Consider the following 24,466-nt stretch of genomic DNA (forward strand, 5'->3'; position numbering starts at 1 on the left):
ACAGGTCACCTTGAGAGTCTACTTTGATTTGGACATTACTAAGATATGTCTATTTCCTCATTTCAGTTAATGTTACCTTCTGGTTTTTGGTTACAGTTGCAGTAGTGAGTGCTTGCTAACTTTGGTCTCCTAGGGCACAGTGCTTCAGTGCCTGGACTTTAGCAATAAATTGCCTGGCATTGAAACCTCACTTTGCCACTTAAAATTAAGTGAACTTGGGCAAGTGACTAATCTCTGGACTCTGTTTTCTTATCTGTAATATGAAATAACAGCAGAACCTTTCTCATATATTTGTTTTGAGGGTTAGAAGATCTAGATATCAATAAACACATCTAGAAGAATATCAGGTACAGAGTAAACTCTCTTTCAGCCATTTCCATATTGTCAAAACTGTCTTTTTAGTGACATTTAACAGCCACAAACATTTGGAAATAAATAGAACGTCCAATATTATGGGGACTATAAACTAACTTATAGTGCATCTATATAATGGTTATGATCTAATAATATTCAGGAAGATAGAAATCATTGTATATCACTTCATAATATTATATGGCTTTATCTATGCTAAAAATATTCATACCAAATAACTGAAAGAAAATGCAGCCAAGTGTTCAACATACCTTTTTCTGTGTGGTACTAAGGATAACTTTTATTTCTCCTTTACAATTCTGAGATTTTTTCCCCAAACTTTTTACAGTGTACTGTACAGCTTCTGAAATTAGGAAAAAAATCAAATGTGTTCTCTAAAAAGCCAGCACCTTTGGGGTTAGGTTGGGAGAAAGATGAAGAGGTAGAGAACCACGATGATGGATACATGTCGCTATACAACATCCACACCCATGAAATGCACAACAGCAGGAGTGAACCACACTGTAAACTGTAGACTTTAGATAACAATGACGCATCAGTGCAGGGTCCTCAACTGTAAGCAAATGTACCCCTCCGGTGGGAGATGCTGATGAGGGAGGAAGGCACATGTGTGGGACAGAGGTACAAGGAACTCTCTGTACCTTCTGCTCAATTTTGCTCTGTACCTAAAACTGCCCAATAAAAATAAAGTCTTAATGAAACAAATAAATAACTTTATTTCCCACAGAAAAAAGTTTTCTTTGTTGTTTTCTAGTATTTTATGTTCAGCTTGATGTCAGTTGTGCACATTTCAATCAGAACGGAATTGGGAGCTTATTGAAATTTTACCACATCATTCTCAAAAATTGCCTAAGAAATTTTTCATGATTAGTTCTGTAGAAGGTTCTGTAGTTAAATTTGTTTGGAAAAATATATTTATTCAAACTGGCATTTCTATCTTTTACCCTACAGTTTGAGATCCTCAGAGCAGTAAGGGTAAGGAAAAAAAAAACATAATCCAGGTAACAGTAAAACCTATTAGATTGGTTGTATTATCTATTACTTCACTATTGCCTGAAGCAAAGATTTATTATTACTTTAAGGTGGCTTGAATTTCTTATCAGGTAATTCTCTGAGTCTCCGAGGGCTTTAGGCATCCACAATAGAGTCAGTGAAAGGTGGTTACTGGTTACCTTCAGTTTCTCAGAACCGTTTTGCTTTTTCAGTAACATGTTAAGCCATCATACTTAAGGAAAGAAAAATTAAAAAGCACTTTAGCATTTGGTAAACACACTCCAGTTTGGGGGTTAGACTGTTGAGTAGAGTAGAAACAACAGCTATTGCTACAATTGAATGAACTGAGAAATTTCATTCACTCATAAGTTTAGAGCTTAGAAAACAATTCACACGTTATTCTTTATAATTTGTCCTAATAATTAAGTTTATATGCATGGACTCACTAACCAAAAATACTTGGTAGGATTTCCTAGAGCAATAAACTACACAACTTCAAATAGATAAACCATTAAAAACACTCATCGCAGTTCGATTCCTCTAGTAACACTAAAAAAGAAAACTGCATTGAAGATAGTTGTTAATTCTGTTTTATTCAGCCCCCAAATGAATTGTTTCCTATGGGTTTTGAAGCTTTTCAAAATTGAACTTAAGTTGAAGTTGTTTTGTTTATGAAAACTCACAGGTGCTTTGCCATCCACAGCCACAGTGCTGACACACCTTCCCACAGAGAAGTCCATGAATGATTCCGGGGCAGTAATATTAACTGGTTCCCTGGCTCCTATGTATGAGTCGTGTCTACTCATATGACGTAGCCATATACATCTTCAACCCATAGATCAGCCTTGTCCCTTAAAGTCATAAATCGAAACACTGAGAAAAATGTTCAAGGTTATAATCAGTCTAAACCCAAACAGAATTCACCTGAATCAGCAATGAATTTTGTTTCCAAATAAAAGGCTGTTTATTACACACTTCAATTTCTTTCTAACTAAAAGATCTGCGATCCCATAGTAACACCAATATTTGATGCAAAGCAGGTATCCAGTGAGATCTTCGTAAAAGAACCGGTAAATTGGTACCTAGAGATGTCAGGTTACTTGACAACTTTTTGAAAAAGCTCTTTTTTTTCTACATTTCTAAAAATAAATCACTACACAGCTGAAAACCAGTAATAGTTAATTTTATCCCTAAAACTCTAGAGTTTCGCCAGTAATGTTTTCCATGTGTAGAAAAAAGCAATATGGATTAATTTCTTGCTAATTCCTATTTCTGTTTCCTGTTAATTCCCTCTCCTCCATAGCTTTTCAAATCTTATCCACATACCAGAGAAAGATCAAATATCTTTTTGACCTTCCATTCCCCCCAAAACCTTATCCTTCATAAAAATCTCCAGTATTTACTTGAAACACTTGGCTTTGAGGCATCGATCCTGTCGTGTTAATCATGGCAATTTGAATAAATGGTTTATTAAAATTACTATCTTTTAAAATCCTCTACTCTATTTATCAAACATTTATCATACTACTAAGTACACAGCAAACATTGACTTATTAATATACATATGCTCACTACTATTCTCAATTCTGCTTACTTCTCGCAAACTTATTAGATCATAGTGAGTGGCCGCAAAGGCAGTAATGCCTGTTTACACTACTGATGTTCAAAGACATAATAAGTGCATTCCGAACCAACATTCTGAGCTCACTGAGGCCAGAAATGATAACTTATTCATCTTGGTAACAATAAAAAAAATAACAATATATAGTAAGTGCTGAATAAATATGTTGACTTTTACTTATGTTTTCCCATTGTAGTACAAAAGGCCAAAAGACCCCTATCGTGTCTGAAAGTCAAGTTATTATGAGGTTTTTCAAAATTCTGAGGGAAGAGTAAAATGGCCCTTAGACTTTCTAGAAATCCTGTTCCTCTTTTTCCAATATATAATCTAATTATAAATGACTGAATAATGATTAAATAACTAGTCATAAAAAACACCTGAAATAATTATGGAGTTTTGTTACTAATTATCAGTGTTCCTGGAAGCTATTATTATGTCCAAATCTATCACACTACCTGAATTTTCAGATGACCAAAGCCCAGAAAACTTCTAAAAGGAAAAGCAGTTTCAAAATAACTTCAAACAAAATTCCAATACTGTTGGTGCAGAGTTCGTGCAAAATTAAATATATTGTACTTTAGATAGAATAAAAAAGCAGAAAAGTAAAATAAATAACATATTAACTGATATAGTGATCTAGTCATATCACTTTGTTATAATTCCTGTTACAAGTTAATAAAAGTTCTCTGCTCAGTAATATCTAACTATATTAAGGCCTAAAAGCATTGCCAGTAAAGGAATTAGAATTCTAAATAAAACAGTTTATACTTAATATTTACTAGTGATATGCTGCCAGAATATTGAGTATAAAAACTGATATAGTGACAGTGGCATTTGTATTCGTAAGTCACGGGTATAGAAACTAACAAGGTTTGTAACTGACAAAGTTTTCAGTTACTCCTCCATTCAACACTACATCACAGACATGCTCAGTCGCATGTGCAGTACTGTCTTCAAAAGAGAAATGCTGGACAACTGCCAAAGGTCACAGGTTAAATACGCCCTGTAAATATTTTGTTCTCAGAAAAACCATCACCCATATTACATACATGGCCAATGTTCTGAGACTCAGACACACCACAACACAGTTCCACATGCAAACCTAGGATGGCGATATCCTCCCATAAATAATTAACAATCACAGCACACCACTTATCACTCACAAATGTCACTCTCGCAGGTGAGGTTTTTACCCCTGCTGGCCCTGGCAGCCAGCCAAGCTTCCAGAGCATCAGGCAAAATTGTACCTCTTCTCTGTCCATAAGACAGAGCCTTCCATTCCTTGGATATACATTATCTATGCTTTTCCGTTTCTTTTATAAACTATCTGTTTCCCTCCTTAAATACGTTCCAGTAAATGAAGACACAGAAAGAGTGAAAGGAACAGATACCCAGACTCCCTGGTGTATTTCTTTGTGATTCTACACAAGACCCTCAGGGAAGTTAAAAGTTTCACTAGGGGTCTAACTGATTTCCAAACATTTACAGAATGATGAAGTGAGACAGCACCAAGACCATATGCAGTTCCGTGTTATTTATTCCGTCTCCGGCAGGGAGTAGAGTGACACATGTAAGTAAGGAAGGAAGGATGTGCCCACCGATGCAGAGTTTTGATTGACTGCCCCTCTCTGAAGCTCAGCCTCCTCGCTAACACAGTAACGTATTTACTGTGTTTATACAGGTTTCCCACGTCGTTCCCCACCTCAGAAACCTCAACAACTCTAAAGCACGATTCTGCCAAGAGGAACATGCCCAAATTTGTTCATTTTTACAACGCCATGATGTTTCGGATGAAAACACAGCCTGCCAAAAAATGTCAAATTAAAGAATAACAGAGAAACGAACAGCATCTTTAGACTTGAATTTCAATGCATAACCTCACCATCTGTCAACCAGTTGTGAAGCAATGATCCTAGAGAAGCCCCGCAGACATGAACAAGTTCTACCCTCGCATCTATCACCTGTACCAATCTCCACTCTCAGGACCTCAGTAAGGATCATGTTCTGTCTGTGGAACAACTACAGGAATGGCATTTGCCATGACAAATGGAACTCTGCCCATGAATGGGCCTTTTTGACAGACTTGCATTTGGTAAGAAATACAGAGTTCTGGTCATAGAGGTATTGAAGAGGTAGGTATTGAGGGAAAGGACGGACGGAGTGGGGGTGGGAGGGAGGGAGGGAGGGACTCTTGCCTCACATTAGGATTGGAAACTGGTAGAGGGGGTTAATTTCTAGAGGCCAGGCATCCAAACAACCCTCAATTTCCTCCCACTCAGCCTCAGAAACAAGATTACAATTTGGACCTAGACGAAGCACCCACCCCTCCCCTCCCCTCCTCCAGCACCACCACCCTCGAAGTTAGTCTTAGCTCTGAAGAAACTGCGGGGTGCGGACTCCCCGACCGAGGACCACACCAGGCGCCCATTCGGTAGCAGAACAGCGGGCTCAGACTCCGCCACCAGCTCAGCGACTCCACCAGCTGCCAGCCAGGCTCGCGGAGACCCCACCCCTCCCATGCCAGCCTTCGCCCCCGCCCGGAGCGGCAGCTTGATTTACGCAGCCTCAGCCCTGACACTGCCTCCGCATCTTTCTATCCGGATAACTGGGGGTGAAGGGAGACGGCGAAGAGGAATAGATGGGGAGCGGGAAAGAAGCAAAACTGTCCGGCTTCCCAAGAGCCAGGACGCCAGTGGCAAGACCCTGGCGCACGCACCACACACACACGCACCACACACATACACTAATGCGCCAAGCTCCCAGGTTCAACGCCAAGTGGCGACAAGATGGGAGGAAGGAAGAAGGGGTGGGGGGAGAGGCCCAGAGTTACTAGGAGCGACATTCGGAAGAGGGTAAGGGATGCCTCAGAAACCGCGAAAGTGTTCAAGTCCCGGAGCCCCTCCACATCCCCAAGTCTGGGCTGCCCTCGCAAGCAGCGAGGACGCCTTCCTTCCAGCGGGGCTCGGAAAACGGGGAGGAGAGCTGGAGCCTAGCTTCCCCCAGGCTGCCCTCCCCGGCCTGGCCCAAGGCCCGGGCCCCGGACCCCCTTCGGCCCGGGCTTGAGGAGGCTGCCAGGCAAGGAGTGACTTGCCAAAGGACCCGGGGGAAAACAGGGCAGGAGAGGGGCATCTGGCACGCCCCGGCCGGGCTGCTCATTTCTTCCTCTGTCGACACACCCCCCCTGTTATCCCCCTCCCCCGACATTATACACCCAGAGACATCGAAACACGCGCGCGTTCACCCCACCATCCCAGTTCCATCGATTAAAACACTAGTTGATTTCTGACTGATTAAAAAAATGTAAAAAGTGCACCAACTCTTCTCAGGAGTCGCCGGAGCAAAGAAAGTCCGTCTGCAGGCTTCTTACTATAGTTTCCCGAGAGTTAAGAAGTCGGCGGTTCCCAGTGAAAAACGGACCGAAAACCCCAAGGGGGCAAAAGGCGACGAACTCCTTCCCCACCCCTGTGCTTCTCACCTCCTTAAGTTCCTTGGCCACGTCCTTCAGGTCGCCCAGGACTAATTCCAGATCCTCCACGATGATCTTGATCTGTTCCTTCACCTTGGTTTTGGAGGCTGCCGGTGGTCCCTCGGCTGGAGAGGAGGAGGGGGGGTTCCCTTTGGACTTGGCTGACATTCTTTGGGGCCAAACGAGGCAGGTCAGCACAGGCAGGAGAGCGGAGGCTGCTGCGCGCCCCGGTCCCTGGCGCTGCTGCAACCGCTGCCGCCCGGATCCCTCCACATCTTGGACGCTCCCTGGGCAGCAGCGGGTGGCTGCGCTCGGCGCTCGGCCCGGCGGCCGCACAGTGGTGCTGCCATCAACTCCCCGAGCCGCGGCGCTCGGCGCCCGGCGCCCGGCTGCACACGGGCGAGCAGCGCGCCTGCGCCTCCTCCCGCCGCCGCCCGGCGCTCTCGCGCACACTCGCACTCACTCGCGCCCCGCGGGGAGCGAGCTCCGCGGGCCCCGGTGCCCCGGGGCTGTCAGCTGCGGCGCCCGCGGCGCTTCGCTCCGGGATCTCTCCCAGGGCACCTGGGCGTCAGGGAGCGGGGAGCGAAGTCCCAGCCCTGCCCACCCCCAGGTCTTGATCCCGAAATGCCCTCAGGATCGCAGACTGCTGCGTGTCTTCTTCTCGCATCAGCCTGGATTCCTCCTGCCTCCCCGCCCGCAGAGACCTGGATCCCCACCACGCTTTCAGATCAATACAGAAAGACTCACAAATCCGGTCCAGAGTTGGATTTAGCGTCAATGAAGCGACTCTAAATGTTTATCCAGGACCAAAAGATGCCCTAAAGGCCTCCGATCATTCTCGAAGTGCCTAAGAGTTCAAAAGAAGTGTTCTCACTTCTGCGCGGGGTGGGGGTGGGGGTGTGTGTACGAATAGCGACCCCTCACCCCCTAGAAACATGAAATCAAGAGTTTTTGAAAGAGGTTGCCTAGCCCTGTGGATTCCACAAAGCTAATAGTGGCTTTAGTAATTTGATGTACCCACACCAAACCCCCCTGGGAGGCTGTATGAGTCATCTTGGCTGTACTGATCTGCGACAGCTTTTTTTCTTTTTCCATGTCTTTAACTGTCCTTCCTCTTTTCGTGACCTACGCTGATGCATGTTTTGTCCGGAGGGGGGAAAAATACCCTGTCTGAATCTCCTTTTGAGGGAGCTGAATAAGAGTTTGCCTCCGACTTTTTTCTCTCTCTCTATTTTTTCCATTTCAAGTCTTTTGCTATTAAATAAATAGGAAATGACTTTCTGATCGTTCTGTCCAAAGGATCCAGGGAGGGAAGTTAATAGGAAGCCTTCGGTTTCATTCTCAGCAGGTGGCTACCATTCTTATTAGCTCAAGTTTTAATTTCCTTAGTAGCAAACTCATGTGTTATTAGCTACTAACTTGGCAGACTGGTTTATTTTGTTTTCTTCAGTAAATACTACTCCAAATCACTATTTTATTAGGTTTCCCATTTGCCTCATGTCTTAGTAAGGCTTTCTGTTTCTTGCTTCTCACACCCCAGGTTTATCCAACACACTTCTGTTAGATGAAGAAAATCTTGACAGCTCTCCTCTTCCCAATTCCTTAAGTCCATCATAATCAATCACCATCTTCATTCTGAACAATTCATCTTGACATAATTTTTGGGAGTCATATTTGAAGTATGAAAGAAGAAAGAGACAGCAGGACTAAAAATAGAAATTTACAGATGGTACCAGAAGAATGACAGCACTGAAAAATCAGTGGAAACAGAGGTGGAAAACAGAGGCTGCTGGAAAAGAATAAAATAGAGAAAGAATAAAAGAACCACTGTGCAGTAAGAAAAGTGGAGAGGAGAAAAGAGAAAAAATAGTTACAAGTGTTAAATGAATGATATTCCTGAGTTCTCTGAGGTTGGGAGAATAGATTTTTTTAAGTTCTTTTTATCTTTGCAAGTTATTCTTTAAAAACATGTATTGTTTTACAAAGATGTAACATAAAAATAATTTTATCAGGTATGCAAATGATATGCACACTGATCTTTAATGATAGTCTTATTTTTCATATCTGAATAAAGGTGAATGGTCATAAATGACAGAAAAAAAGAGGTGCTGTTCCCCGAGGTTTGAATATTTTATCTCAATTGTACAAAAGTGAAGAGGGAAGTTCCAAGACCTCAAAGTCGAATGACTTTAGGGAAGAATTCTGAAGATAAAAACCCCATTTACAGTATAAGAATATTTCCATTATACTATGAATTACCTTCCCTAAAGATTAAAAAGCAAGTTGTTGCCCTACTATATTCATTGTTATTGATGAACTAAACGATTCTGGCTTAAAAATCAAATTGTAATTATTACTCTAAAACACACCATCCACACCGACATCACCATCTGCTCTTAAATAATGGCCGTCACCTGTCCGTACCCATATGTAAGCATGGTATGGAATTAACTGAAAGGGAGAAGGTAAAGTGGGCTTCCAAACCCACACTGAAAAGCTGGTAGGTCCCAGCAGTGGTAGCTACCACTGGCTTCCGGTCATTAAGGAGGCCTGGGTAAAATATTCATAAAAGAGAAAATTGTACAGAAAAAGTTAAAAATATTTAGGGCAAAGGGGAAAGATGAAAAGGACACATGGACATAAATAACATTTATTTACTCCCTAATTTTTATTACTCTTACTGAAAATATTTTATTCCTTTGGTTCATCCCATGCTCTCTCAAACCTAAGTATATTTGATGTTTTAAAGCTGAATTATGGGGACCAAACAGCAAAAGTAACACCTAATAAAATGTCTGATGAACTTGTCCACAAAGTTATGTACTAATGCTAGCTACAAATGAATACATACACAAACCGCATCACTTATAATCTTAAAATAACATACTTCTAACTAGGAAAGGAAGGTCTTATGTAGAGAAGTGATTGTGCCCCCAGCATTTTATTCTTTCTGTCTCTTTATTCATCTTTTTCTGAGTTTTGCATAGGAAAGATTGAATAATTATAGGAGATCATCTAGTGGCTGTTTGTTTAGTTACAAGCACTTACCAGTATTCTTGTGTGTGTATGTGTGTGTGTGCACATCTGTAATCTATTGCAAACCATCCCTAATAACCTATATAAGTACATGCTATGACACTGACATAATTTTTAGTTCACAAAGAGCTCAAGAATATTCCCAAAATATTTTGTCCCATCTTGTTGGTCATGGCTTATTGATACACTGGCTAATACAAAGGACAATATGCATACTATCACTCTCAGTAGAGACTTGTGATTTTCTTTTTCTTTTGCATGGACTTTTTAAAAACTTTTTACATTTATATTTAGAGGGAAAGAGAAGGAGAGAGGGAAAGAAATATCAATGTATGGTTGTCTCTCATGCATCCCCTACTGGGAACTAGCCTGCAACCCAGGCATGTGCCCTGACTGGGAATCGAACCGCAATCCTCTGGTTTGCAGGCCTGCGCTCAATCCACTGAGCTACACCAGCCAGGGCTGGACTTTTTTGTTTGTAAAATTCAATAATATTATTAAAATTATTTGAAAACAGTAAAGGAAAAATAACAGCTTTGTTTGACTAAAATGGTTTTAATTGAGGGGCCAGGGTGGAGAGTGGAAGAGAAGGACATGAGGTCTAGAAGAGAAAATGTTGTGAAATGCAGCAGAGAGAACGTTAGAAAAGTTATCCGTATGTACATTGACTAATATATATTGCATAGGTCTAGGCAGTGGTCCTCAGCCTTTTGCACTGAAACACAGCTTGCTGGACCCCTTCTCTTTCCCACCCAGGGCATCAAATCCAGCTTGTCTGAGGTAAAGTCTGAAATTTGCATTTTAACCAGTTTCTAGGCTGTTGGAAAGAGACCACACACACTCTAGAGACTAAAAGCAAACTTAAGGTTTCTTTTCTAGCTACAATGAGCCTCAAAGATCATGTAGTTGTCTCACTCTCTGTTATGTTTTACATCTAGGGCATACAAATTGGGAGCTAGACCTACTGGTGACTCATACATTTTGTGAAGTGGTCTCCATTTGTCTGGAGAATATCTTCTTTTTATGTATCGACTGCTTTGGGCATGATGGCTGCCTATGACATCTTTGCAATCACAGATATCTATGATATCTATGCATATCGGCAAAACAAAACAAAACAAGAAGTGATCTGGAAGCTTAAGTACAAATACCCATTTGAGTATCCTGAGTGAAAAGAACTGAGTCTATTGCAAACTAGTTGATCAATAAATATTTCACATAGGAAATAAATGAATGAATAAAGTTTTGCCTTGCCTATGTGTTTGAAAATTAACTTAACTCAACAAATGTTTTAACAGAGGAAACTAACCCAATTTATTATGTACGTACATATGGGTGTCCCATAAGAATGAGACCCCTCAACAGGTATTTTTTTAAATGGCTACTCTAGTCAAGTCTCTCCACTACAGAGTAGATGTGCCACAGGGTGTAGCAGGACATCCTCTCAGCAGGAACAATTAGATAATTCTGCATGCTACTCTTTGTAATAATTAAGTGACATTACCTCACAGTATCTCTTCTCACCCTCTTTTCCAACTACAGTCAATTTATTTTACTTAATCTTCAAAGCCAATATATGTGACTTTTTAAAAAATTTTTATCCATCTGACAGAAACTGAACTTTTCCTTATATTAACAAAGGAAATTGTCTCTGAGCCAAACCGTAGAAGGCTAGGGTAGAAATATCTTCAAAAAGTATTGGAGCCCAAATTTCTGGGACCGTTGGGACTTTTTCTTCCTGTGTGTGTATCCCATTCCCCTGTGGTGGATTGGCTTCTTTCTCACAGACCAGTTGTACTTCCCATACAGGTTGTCCTTTGGCCACTGGTTCACATCTTCACAACTTAGCCATGAGCCAAGAGAGAGATCATCACAGCAAGCTCCCAGGAGGAGACTTGGATAGGTCTAACTTAGGCCATGAACATGCACCTCAGTCAATCACTGTGACTGAGTCAGGTGCAAAGCTGCTATTTCAGTGGTGCCATTCTTACAGAAAATTCATACATTTCTACACAGCTGACCTTTGAATGACATAGGTTTGAACTGTGTGGATCTGCTTATACTCATATTTTTTTCAATAAATGCATTCAGCCCTTCATATTGGTGGGTTTCACATTCATAGACTCAACCAACCACAGGTCAAAAACAGTATTTTTGAATTCCCAACTGAGTATTCCCACCTGCAGATAGAAACATGTTGTTCTAACTCTGTGGTTGGTTGACTCCGAGAATGCCAAGGGCATACTGTAGAGTCAAAAGTTATAAGGGGATTTGCAATTGCAAGGGGTGTCACTGCCCCAAGTTCCCCAGTTGTTCAAGTCAACTGTATTTAATTATCATGGTTTTCCAGTCAGTGGCAGTAAAATGAGTTATTCTACCAAAGTCGGTATATTACAATTTTCTGCCACATGGAAATAAAGTGACTTTAGGAAGCAAAACCATTTTCAAATTCACACTAAGGAGGACACCATATACATAATAAGCAATGTTCTGCTTGGGTCAATAACTGGTGGTGAGAAAGTATAATGGCTGGTTCAACTTGGATCGAGCTGCCTACACCTGTGGCTTATTACTCCTCCAAAAAAAGAGATGTGCCCCTGGAAACATAAAGAATATATATATTGTATAGCCTTTAGATTAAAGTATATATCTTTTTATTCATATTTATGGATTGACATTTTTTAACTGTTTCTGATTCCCAAAACTAGCTGCATTCAAGCCTTAGATTTGGCCGTCTGTCCACACTGAGAACTACCAAGCCCTTTGCCCCTTCCCATCTCAGGGTCCCAGCTCAAAAGACCTCATTTAGCCTAGAGTGGCTGGACTGCTTCACATGCGTAAGAAATACTTAAGTAAGAAATACTTCAACAATTACTCTCTTTCACCCAAGTTTTCAGGAGTTTCCACTCATCTTGAAACCCTGGCACCTGTGCCTGACATCTCATTCTACTCAAACACATTCTGCCTCTCAGCTTCAAATGGATGAAGTGAAAAAAGAAAGAACCTGAGACTTGCAATTCTCCTGAGCTACAGCTAAGGTGGCCCAAGAGGGGTTCTTAAATATGGTCAATGGCCACTCTGCATAGTTTAAGAGTCTAACAGCTTTTTCTCTGAAAGGCAGTGTATCTGCAACCAAGGAAAACAATGTTTTCATAGGACCCAATACAGCCCACTAGCACCAACATAAACGAAAGTCCTACTCAATCACTCACGTGTCCACATAATTTTAGCAGCTACTTGGGGAATCGTTGTCCTTATTAAGATTCAGGGTTACTTCCCCGACTAAGGAAGTGATTAAGGGTGGACAGATATGCCTTATTTGCTTTAATGAAGCCAGAGAGGACAGATACATTGGCAGAGGTTATACCCCTCCCTCTGTTTATAATTCTGACCTTCAGAAATAGGAAGCCATGCCCTGCCAAATGTAAGGTGGCCCACAATGTTAGCCGCTGCGGACTTTCAGCTCCTCATCTGGGAATGGGATGGAATGACCCAGCTCTGTAAACAGTCCTGAGAACTCTGTGCGATGCTGAAGTACAAAGATTTAGTTGCCCTGCCAATCTGTGCTAGTGGACCTTGACACAACAACTGGGGTCCATAATGAAGCGGCTACTCTATATAATTGGTGTGCTACTTCCACTCTCCTGGTTACCCCTCTGTCTCACTGAATGCCCATGACTCATGGCCTACGCCTCAACCAAGCCTCAGATATACATCTATACACACACTATAGATGTGCATATATTTATAGTGTATAAATATATTTAGTGCATTTATATTTGTAGTAAATAAATATATATATACTATATAAATATATTTATACACTGAAGGTTATATTATGTAAATACACTGCTAAAATTAATGTGTTGAAGCCCTAAATCCCAATGTGATGGTATTTGAAAATGGAACCCTCAGGAGGTAATTAGGATTAGATTACTTCAGGAAGGTGGGGCTTTATTATTAGTGGCCATAAAAGAAAGGGGAGAGAGGGAGAGAGGGAGAAAGAGAGAAAGAGAGGAAGAGAGAGGAAGGAAGGGAGAGAAAGAGAGAGACTCTCTATCCACGATCCTGCACCCAGGAAAGACCATGTGAGGCCACTGTGGGAAGGCAGCCATTTGCAAAACAAGAAGAGAATCCTCACCAAAAACCGAACAGGCCAGCACCTTGATTTTAGATTTTCTAACCTTCAGAACTGTGAAAAAATAAATCTTAGTTAATTTAGCCACCAAGTCTCTAGTATTTTTATGGAAGCCCAAGCTAAGATAGGTTTCTTTTTATTTTTCCAGCTTTATTGATATATAACTGACATGTAACATGTTGATTAGATCCATTTATATATTGCAAAATGATTATCTCCATAGAGTTAGCTAATACCTTCATCTCATTACATAATTACCTCTTTTTTGCTGTAGTGAGAACATTTATGGTATACTCTCTTAGCAACTTTCAAGTAAATAATACAGTATTATTAATTAAGATCACTATGCTGTGTTTTAGATCCCCAGAACTTTTTCATCTTATAACTGGAAGTCTATACCCTTTGACAAAGATCTTCCCTTTTCCCCATCCCCACCCCTGCTAAGCAGAACACTCTCTCTGTTTCTGTAAGTTAAGCCTTTTGTAGATTCCACAGATAAGTGATAGCATATAGTATTTGTCTTTCTCAGTTTAACATATCTCACTTAGATAATGCCCTCACGTTTCAACCAAGTTCATGCAAATGGCAGGATTTCTTTCTTTATTATGGGTGAATAATTTTTCATTGTATGTTATATATATCACATCTTTTTTACCCACTCATTCACTGTGACACATTTATGTTGTTTTCGTATCTTGACTTTTGTGAATAATGCTTCAGTGAACATGGAAGTACAGATATCTCTTTGAGATCCCGATTTCATTTCCTTTGGATATATTTGCAGAAATGGAATTATGGGATAATGGGGTTGTTCTAAGATGGGTTTTGGCACTGAGAAGAGGGATTTGCTATCACAAATACCTAAAGATGTGGAAACTGCTTTGACATTGGTTAAAAGGTAGAAGCTGGATGAGTTTTGAGGTGTATGCTAGAACTATGGATGTTAGAATGATTTTGCTGAGGACTCAGAAAGAAAAGAGGAGAGCTGGCAAGAAAGCCTCCATCTTTGTAGGGAGTACATATATACCCATGAATATAATGCTGGCAGAAATAGGGACATTAAAGGCCATTCTAGTGAGGTCTCAGACTAAAATAAGGAATGGAATTATTAAAAACTGGAGGAGAGGTGATCATTGTTCTAAAATGGCAAAAAACTTCACTAAATTTTTTTTGGTGTGCTCACGTTTTGTGGAAGGCAGAACTTTGGAATGATGAAAGTGGGTGTTTAACTAAGGGGATTTGTAAGCAAAGAAGAGAAGTTTGGTTACTCCTGACTGCTTATATTATAATGCAAGAAAAGAGAAATGAATTGAAGGAGAAATTGTTAAGCAAAAAGGAATCAGAATTTAAAGATTTGGAAAATTATCGGCTTGACCATTTTGCAAAACACATGGTCCAGCAGAAGTAATGCCTACCTGAGTGTGGTTGGTAGGGTAATAATACGGGTATAATAATGTGTAGTTTTATTTTGAACATTTCACCTAAAATGTCATATGGTATATGGTATGCTTGAGTGTGACATTGTTATGTTATAGAATTGCATGCTTATGATTTTGTTATAGAATTATATGCTTAATATTTTATAATAAAAAGGGGGCATAATTTGTGCTGGACCCTGAAATAAGAGAATGTGTTAAGAAAAGAACACCAAGTACTTGGCTGAACTATCAATTAATAAAGAGGTTATGAGATTATATGAGTGTAAAACATGGTGAGTTTGAACAGCAGGGGATGGAAGTGGAAGGAAATAAAGAAAGTCTGTCAACCTCTTAGGTCCTATAGAGTTGGTTAATGAGCTGTTAGGATGCACATATGCACTGTCCTTCAAGAAAAAGGAAGAACTGCTGGGGCAGTATGGACTTGACCAAAGACTTGGGGATGATACTGCCTGCAAACCGTGGTCTTGGGCAGCCTAGAGCTTTTGGGGTGTGACTCCTGCTCAGCAGAGCTACAGAGGGAGGACTGCGTCCTCAGTTGGCCTTTAGAGAAGAGCACTGAAACAAAGGGGGTTATTTTTTTAACTTAAAATCTGATGGTATTCACCTTGCTAGATTTGGGACTTGGCTGGGGACCCATTCCCTCCCTCCTATTTCTCCCTTTTGGAATGGAAACGTCTATCCAATGCCTGTCCGGGCTTTCCCGGTTTCACCTGCTAGAGAATAATTTTGCTTCAGGATGAATTGTACCTTATCTCACCCATATCTAATTTCTATATTTGAACTTTAGATTTTAGACTTTAGAGTTGATGCTAAAACAAGTTAAGATTTGTGGCACTGTTGGGTTGGAATGAATGTATTTTGCATAGAAGGAGGACATCAATTTGTGGGGTGGGGACAGAATGAATGCTTTTTCCCCTCAAAATTCACATGTTTATGCTCTAACTCCCAGTGTTATGTTATTTGAAGAGGGGGACTTTAGGAGGTAATTAGGGTTGGGAGAGGTCATGAGGGTAGGGCCTTCAATATAGTGGCCTTATAGGGAGAGTAAGACCTTTCTCTCCCTCCCACCCTCCTTCCTCTGTGTATGTGTGTGTGTGCATGTTAGTGAGCACCAAGGAAAGGCCATGTGAGTACAGCAAGAAAGCAGCTATGTACAAGAAGCCAGAAAGAGAACTCCCACTAGGAACCAAACCTGGTAACACTTTGGTCTTGAACTTCTCAGTCTCCTGAACTGTGAGAAAATAAATTTCTGTTGCGTTATCCACCCAGTCTATGGTATTTTGTTATGGCGGTCAGAGATCCCTGAGAAAGGTATGGTCTACCTCAGAGGAGTTCTTTAATCACATGAAGATGGTGGCCAATGCATAGAATATATATGGGAACAATGCCTTCTGGGATTTTGCAATTCACAAGTTGAAAATTGAATGTTAGTCCTCTGTAATGGACAGAAAGAAGGAGAGAGAGACAGAATGAGAATGAGAGCAAGTGAGAGAGGGAGAGAGAGAGATGGAGAGAGAGAGAGAGAATGCAGTTTTCCCAGTTAGGATGGCAGCTGTGGGTGTGCAGTATATCCAGTTTAAGGGCCACACTAGATACAAGAAGGTAGGTGGGATTGGAAAAAATCCGTAAGTTTTTCAGGAATGAGAAGGAGGGATCAACTACATCTTTTGGCAACTAATTCAATACATCAGGAAAAAAGAAGTCATTAAGATTTTGAGTCTGTCTTTTGGAAGTGTTCATTCTAATGTTTTGAAATATACTTAAAGGTCATGCAAAATTTGCTAATGATGCATTTTCTCACCTGAAGGAAAAATAAGCAAAATGCATTTATCCTATAGTATGAAATCAAATGGCCGTGGGCTACTTTCCTCTCAGAATCAAAGTGTGTATGTGAATGACATACTATTCAAACACCAGGCTTTATTCTAAAAGTTCATGTATAATAATAGTCAACATCACAGAATAGGCAGATACTTGCATTCTGATTTAAAACATCAATTATAGAAAGATTTTAGAAAATCTAAACATTTTAAAACTGAAAATGACCTGAAAAGCATGTAAACCAAATCTTTTCATCTTACAAATACAGACGCTGAGCTCAAAGATTACATCATTAGTCAGAAATCACAGCCTTAAGAAAAGACCAGAATTGAAATCAGATCTTCTGATACTTGGTCATACATGGAACCTCAAATGTACCAATATACCAAAAGAACACTAGCTGCCCAAAACTGACTCTTTTTGAAGAAAATGTATGAAAGTAATAAAATCCATTTCTTCTACCTTAAAAGGCCCTTACATCTTGAGACATACAGTCAATCTCTAGTTCGTTAAAAGCCCTTGGCAATTCTCCTCTGAAAGACAGCAGAGATTAGAAAAGGGAAGCGTTAATGCTGAGACTCTAGAAAAGTCGTATAGGAAGCCTCAAGGACAGCATCACAATAAACAGAAAAGCAACTATTAATTTGGTGACACAGCAAAAAAATAGTGTGCGACTTTTCACTACAGAGATATCATTAGATTTCACAAGGTTATGTTATGCAGTGCTGACATGTGCCTGTGTCACGGGGACACAGACATTTGTCAATAACAAAATGTAATCAAAATCTTAGTATCTCTGTGACTTTAATATTTAGTTCTAATTTTCTTAAATATTTTTTTAAATATCCCTTCACATGCTTGCAAGCCATTTGGTTTCTTCTTAATACTGTTCTAATTCATTGAAATTACTTTCCCCTTAGCATGTATCTGTAAATGCTAAGATGGGAGGAAAGAATGCTCGGGGTTAATCAATTTCAAGACAATGTCCTTATTCTATACTAGTATCCCATTATAATGGACTTCTCCTCTATTACTTCTCCTCTATTAGATTTTCACATAATTTTTGTAAAAACTGTTTAGCATATGTAGAAAGTCCTATTAGATGGTATTTTCAGTGTGTTTAGCACTAACTAAACCGATAATTTAGCAGGGCCCTAGAAAATGGACCAACCCGTCCTCCCAAAGCACAGACATTTACATCCCTCACTCCATTAAATGCCAGTCATAGCAGCTATTCAGGCATCTAAAAATAATGACACCATGAAGTCTTTAGGATCTAACAGAGGGAAAAGTTTATATTCCTTATTTTGAGTTTTTAAAGAACTAGTACAAAGTCTGACACGGTCTCTCTTGTTCTCTGCCTTCAGGCTATGGTGGAAAGTCAGTGGATCTGATGTTAGACACCTTTGTTTGGAACTCGTATTGTGCCACCAGCTCTGTGATCCTGGACACAAACCTTACCACCATTTTCTTCTTTACCTGCACATGTGGATATACTACCTAACTTGCAAAAAGTACCTTGAAAATCAGAAGAGATGATTACATGGAAATGTTTTGTACTCTGCGAATTATTGAACAAACCTTATCACTGTTATTCTTTTTGTGCTTGTGTTGATTGATGTTCTCTGTGCATCAAGGAAGCTGCTACCTCCACAGTTCCAGGCTTTGGCTGCTTTCCAGAATCGCTTGATTAAGTGAATCCTTCTACAAAAGCATTTTTCAAAGTATGTTACAGCAGTTTCAATTTCAAACAAAATTTGGAACACTGCATACAGTGTTTTCCTCTTACTTAACGATGCGTTTAAGTATCAGGATATTAGTCTGAAAAAATCTTACTTGTTTTTGTTTCCAACTTATTGTATCAGAGCAGTGATTTTCAACCAGTGCACTATGATGCACCCTGGTGCGCCACAAGAATTTTTAAAGTATGGAATCCCTGACTCTTTAGCCAGAAGCACTGACCTCTTTTCCCTTAGAGTGTCAGGCAAAATAAATGCTGACAGCCAACACAACAACAGCTGTCTAGTGTGAGTGAATCAAAGCTATACCTATTTTTTGTCAGACTGACAAAAAATTTTGGGGGGTGTGCCGCAGAATTTTAGTAATTAGTTTATGTGTGCGATGAGATGAAAAAAGTTGAAAATTGCTGTATTAGGCTATGGAATTTCCATCTTTCTCTTCCTTCCTTCCCTCCTTCCCTCCCTCCCTCCCTCCCTCCCTTTCTTCCTCCCTTCCTCTCTTCCTAACTTTCCTTCTTCCTTCTTTCCTCTTCCCTCTTCATTCCCTTCCCTTCTCTCTTCTTGGAACCTAATGCCTATAAGCATTCAACTTAAAGAATTTCATGGAAAACAATTTAGTAAGATCCATTCTGAAAGTTTCTAGTCATTACCATCAATCATATTTTGCTTTTCCTAAGAACTGATTCTGTATGACTGGATCATTCTGTAGAGAGGGGCATTATCAGGAATGTGCGTGTATAGGTATGTTTGTCTTTTAATAGCAGTTTTAGGCTGATGTATTTTTCCATATAACAAAGTTAATTCTGATATTTTTATTCATTCTATATTTTTATAGAACTTTACTATTATTCAAGCACATCCCAAAGTCACATCAGTATTTCCCTTGATTCTCAGGATAATCTAATAAAATGAGAGCAGGTGAGTACAGTTGATTCTTAACCTCTCTGCCTTTCACACTATGAACCTCCAATTCTCTTTGCTGTCTTTGAGTGCCAAAAAAATAGTGTAGTTTCTGCTTCACGTCAGAAGCGTGAAGGGTAGGGTTTGCTTGCTTATTTTTAGCTGCCTGATATCGGAGTTCTGATAAATAAAGATATCTTTACTTGCTACACGGTATTTGGGAATAGGAGAGGGATATGAGAGGTTTATATTTGGTTTGAATTACTTGAGGAAAACTCTCCCATTCTGAAATTCAAACTGAGATTTATTCAGGAAAATTTAGAGTCTATTTTAAAAACTATCTCTGCCTATTTCAGAGGCTTTAAGCAGAAGACTGAATCCTCAAAGTCTTGGGTGGATAATATTGTAATCGAACAGTGTCTTCTGTGATAATGAGACTTACCCTGTCATAAGAGCACAACGATGTTTTAAAAGAAAAGCAGTTGTTCAAGTGGTGCCCATCTGGACCTATAAAAGAGCTCAGAATACTCTAATGCAATCAGGGAAACAATTGGAAAGGCTTTTATGTACTTTCCACCATGCATTTGACATACTAGCAATTCAACAATAACCCTAACATCGCTGAGCTGTGGGTAGAGCAGCATATGAGTGTGACTTAGACTCCAGGGGCACATCACCTACCGTCAGCTTCTCTTTGACAGGCTGAATGAATGCCAGGAAATTTATAGCTAAGTAACTGATGGTTGAATGATCTGAAACCCATACTGTGCACCAAATTCTGCAATAATGTTACCTTTGGATTCAATGTGCTCCCGACCCAGGATTTTTATTGTTTTAGGAGTTGCAGCATAAAAATCAATAATTTATGCAATATTGATTCCAGTAGGGGTATAAGCTGTTTCTTATTTACCTGAAAACATTATACATATATAATGTTTTAAGCTTTAAAAATTATTGTGATGTAGTATTTCACTATAGTAATAAATTGCATAGTATAAAATTAATTTAATATTATTCTTGTGATTTTTACATAATACATTAAATCTTTTTTACATAATATTTCCATTAAAGTATTTTCAGTCACGTTTGTAAGAATAACCCTATTAGAGGCATGAAATTAAAATGTGTTCCCATATCTCTTTCTGCTGAAACGATTCTGTTGTCACAGAATATGTACTAGATGGTAGGTGAAAGGTAAGAGGGTAGATGAATGGAGCCTGATGAGAGAGTCACCTAAACAAGAGTTTAGATTAATAGAACCAGACACACTCTTTGCTATTTTTTGCAGTAATCTGTGCACAGGAGACTCATCTGTGTGGACTACATCCATGTATTCATTTGCTCTCTGCTTTCTAGATTGGTTTAGGTGATGGGGACTAGAGGAAGAGTATTTCTTTGTCTGCCCTACTTCCCCAAGGGAGGACCCATGGCTGGGTCCCCATGTCATGGTCCTTGATAAAGACCTTCCTTGGTTCTGTTTACGCCAGTCTCCCTGCTCTGCCCTTCAAGCCTCAGCCTCTTCATGGGTTGTTTCACTACAATCTAAACAGACTCTTGTCTACTGTCCTTTTGTTAAACTTTTTTCAAATTACCCACAGTGAAAGTTATGTTTTACCTTGCCCTGCTTTATACTTTATAGCCTTATATATACAACTAAGTCAAACATGTCTGTACATGTACTGATGATTAACCCCGTAGGTTTTAAAAAAAAGTCTTTGTAAAAAATTAGTCCTCTAATCCAGGACAACAGGACCCTAATCCACCTAGGGTCCCCAGGCTTAGTCCTAGGTTGACTGTCACTATAGGAAAACAATGTGTGTTTTACAATCTAGTGTTTATCTGATGGCTCATCCTCCCATCCTCATGCCCACCCTGAACTATGAGCACATTCATAACCAGTTTACTTAATAAATGAGATATTATTCTAAAACTGTAGAATTTTTAGCAAGTTTATTGTGTCAAATGAATTCATTTTTAAGTGCATAAAATTTTATATTTTTGTGATTTTCTTTCTTCAGCTCTCACATTTCAATTGTGCAAACAACTTTCCCATCATGCATACTGTGTTTGAATTATTATTTTCAACAATTAGTTGTATTTGAAAACTATTTCTATGTATAGAAAGTTTCATTTTTTTCTTCCACAAGCAATATCAGGTAAATAAAAGAGAACAATACAATCATAGGTGGAAATAAATATTTTAAAAATATAGTTGAATTATTTTTCACCTTTGTACCTATATGTTTCATATGAGAATCATCAATTGCACTGCTGATCAACTTGAAAAGAACATATTAAAAATGCTTTACCTATTAATTAGTTTAGAAACTCACTAGAAACTCTACTAGAAGTTTCTTTTCAGGCTGTGCTGGCTTATTCTTTCCATTTGAATTTCTCATTTCAATATTACATAATGACATATATATATCACTCTATACTATGTGATGTCTCAGTGTTCTAATCATTAAAACTATTTTTAGCATGTTATTGTGTAGAGTGATATGCTGTTGGACACGTCCAGTCTCCACAAAAGTTCTACAAACTGGAGGACTTGAGAAGGCATCTCACTAGGGCGTGGAGGGGGTGGTGTGTTGCTGCCCTCACCCCTAAGGAATGGTCTGAGGGCATTTTGTGAGTGTGAATACATCTGTCCTTTTGAGAAAATGTTGCTAAAATTAACACCGCATTCACAAATCTCAAAATGTAATCTCAACAATCACTGGTTGATTGTGGTTTGAAATAAGTCCTTGCCAGTATTGTTTGATTCTACCTAACTCCCCAAATTTTCTTTTCAAATTTGCATAAAAATTTTAAAAAGTTAAATTAGATATGTGACCACTAACAAAAATACAAGGCATAAGCAGTCCTCTTCACTGCTGGGCATTTCTTTTTCACATGATCAGAATATTGCTAACATCCCCACGCATCACCCACATCCACGCAGAGGCTGTGGCTGAAAGATAGCTACTAGTGGTGGCAAACTGAAGCCCAGGAGGGACAGTAGTCCTCAAAAGCCAAATTAACTAAACAAGGAAAGGACCAGACCTAGATCTGCACACTGGAAACTATACGTCTTCAAATAAAGAGTACGTCGTTAAGTGTGAAGTATAAGAGGACAGGCAGAGGGTAGAATAAGATCACCACTTAAAGCAGAAATAGACCAAATAAGTGCCAAGTAGTTGCCAAGAATGAGCCTGGAACCATGTATCACAACCTGCCTTATGGTTATACCTGATATATGTACTCAACTGCTCAACAGAATTCAAAAAGTAAGTGGAATGAGCAGGACAACTGATATACCATGACTCTCAGCAAAGACTGAAATAAAAAGCATACCTCCTTCAAATAAGTATGGTATGGGGAATGTAGGGGAGATTAGAGAAAGACAGAGAGCTAAAGAACATGGAACTATAATTAAATACTGCAAGACAAGTAAAAAAACAACATTAACATGAAAAATAATAAAGAATGCTTAAAGAAATAATTTCCTAAAAAGAGCAAACACTTTTTAAAAATATGTTATTGATGACACTATTACATTTGTCCCATCCTCCCCACTTTATTCCCCTCCACAATGCACACATCCTCTGTACCACATTCCCCCATTTTAGTTCATGTCCATGGGTCATACATATGAAGTCTTTGGCTTCTGTATTTCCTGCACTATTATTAACCTCCCCCTGTCTATTTTCTACCTACCATTTATGCTTCTTATTCCCTCTACCCTTTTCCCCCATTCTCCCCTCTGCCCTTCCCCACTGATAACCCTCCATGTAATCTTCATTTCTGTGACTCTGTTCCTGTTCTAGTTGTCTGCTTAGTTTGTTTTTGTTTTAGGTTTCGTTGTTAATAGTTGTGAGTTTGTTGTCACTTTACTGTTCATATTTTTTATCTTTTTCTTGAAAAAAAAACTTTTTTAAAAGAAACCTTTTTAGCAATATCCATTGGAAAGAAGAAAAGATCACATCTATGGAACCATACCGGAAAAGTGTAGAGAAAAGATTGAGAAGTCAAGTAAAATACTTTCTCTTTGAATATTTCTGGAATATTTATAAAATTTGTTAAGCTCTTAGTGCAATTTTCCTAACACAGATATTATGCGGTATATTCACTGATCAGAAAATAATAGATTCAAAAATTAATACAAAAACTTTAAAAGATATTTAAGAAATTAACCAAAGAACTCTTACAAATTACTATCAAATTTCATTCATAAAATGCATAGTAAACATGCTAAGGATGTCACTAAAGCTGATCAAAATGAACAAACAAAAACAAGAGACCCAAAATGCAGTTACTTGTGGTAAGCTGCACCAAGAATTCATATTTCTTATAAATGCAGTTTCAGTCTCTCCCAGGACTAGAATTTTGAAGCAGTCTGTCTGGAATTTTCTGATCAACTCCATGACATAATCTTCCTGATAAACCTCCTTTCTTCTGCTGAGGAAAGGTGTCCTTGCCTGAAATCATCTACTCTTTTAACTTCCTTGTCCCCCACCCCCTGTCTTTTTCCTATAAAACCCTTCCATTTTGTACAATGCCTCAGAGAACTTTTTTACTATATGGGATTCTGCTCAATTCATGAATTGTTGAATAAAGCCAATTAAAACTTTAATTTACTTAGCTGAATTTTTGTTCTTTAACACGGTTCTGAGAAGCTGATGGAATAGTTAGCTAGATATTAATAAAAGAAAGGAGCAAAGGACATCAGACATGAAGAAGCTTAATTAACTAGGGAGCTGAACTGGACAATAAGCCAGCTTAAGTCTGGAAGTTCAGCTTCAGACACCCCTGGGGATCACAGCAATGCCTGCCAAGCCGATTAACACTCGTCCCTCCCTTGCACAGGGAGTAAAGCCTGGCTTTCCAATCTCTCAGCGTAGTACCAGTCCACTCATGTAGAGAATGAAGGAGACGAATAAAACAATAGAGGGGAAATTC

At 39.4% G+C, this 24,466-nt stretch overlaps 1 protein-coding gene across 1 annotated transcript in view; it reads right to left on the bottom strand.

The window, feature by feature from the left end:
- The window catches only part of PRR16 (proline rich 16), a 266,136-nt gene extending 258,844 nt beyond the window's left edge, over positions 1–7,292 (bottom strand). Inside the window, exon 1 of the mRNA XM_037028984.1 lies at positions 6,462–7,292. Coding sequence (XP_036884879.1) covers positions 6,462–6,620 — 159 coding nt within the window. The 5' untranslated portion in view covers positions 6,621–7,292. The remainder of the gene's footprint in view (positions 1–6,461) is intronic.
- Between the last annotated feature and the right edge of the window lie 17,174 nt (positions 7,293–24,466).

Source organism: Sturnira hondurensis, unplaced genomic scaffold (assembly GCF_014824575.4).
Source record: "Sturnira hondurensis isolate 20B ecotype Veracruz unplaced genomic scaffold, ASM1482457v3 Scaffold0001509, whole genome shotgun sequence".
Taxonomy (NCBI): Eukaryota; Metazoa; Chordata; class Mammalia; order Chiroptera; family Phyllostomidae; genus Sturnira; species Sturnira hondurensis.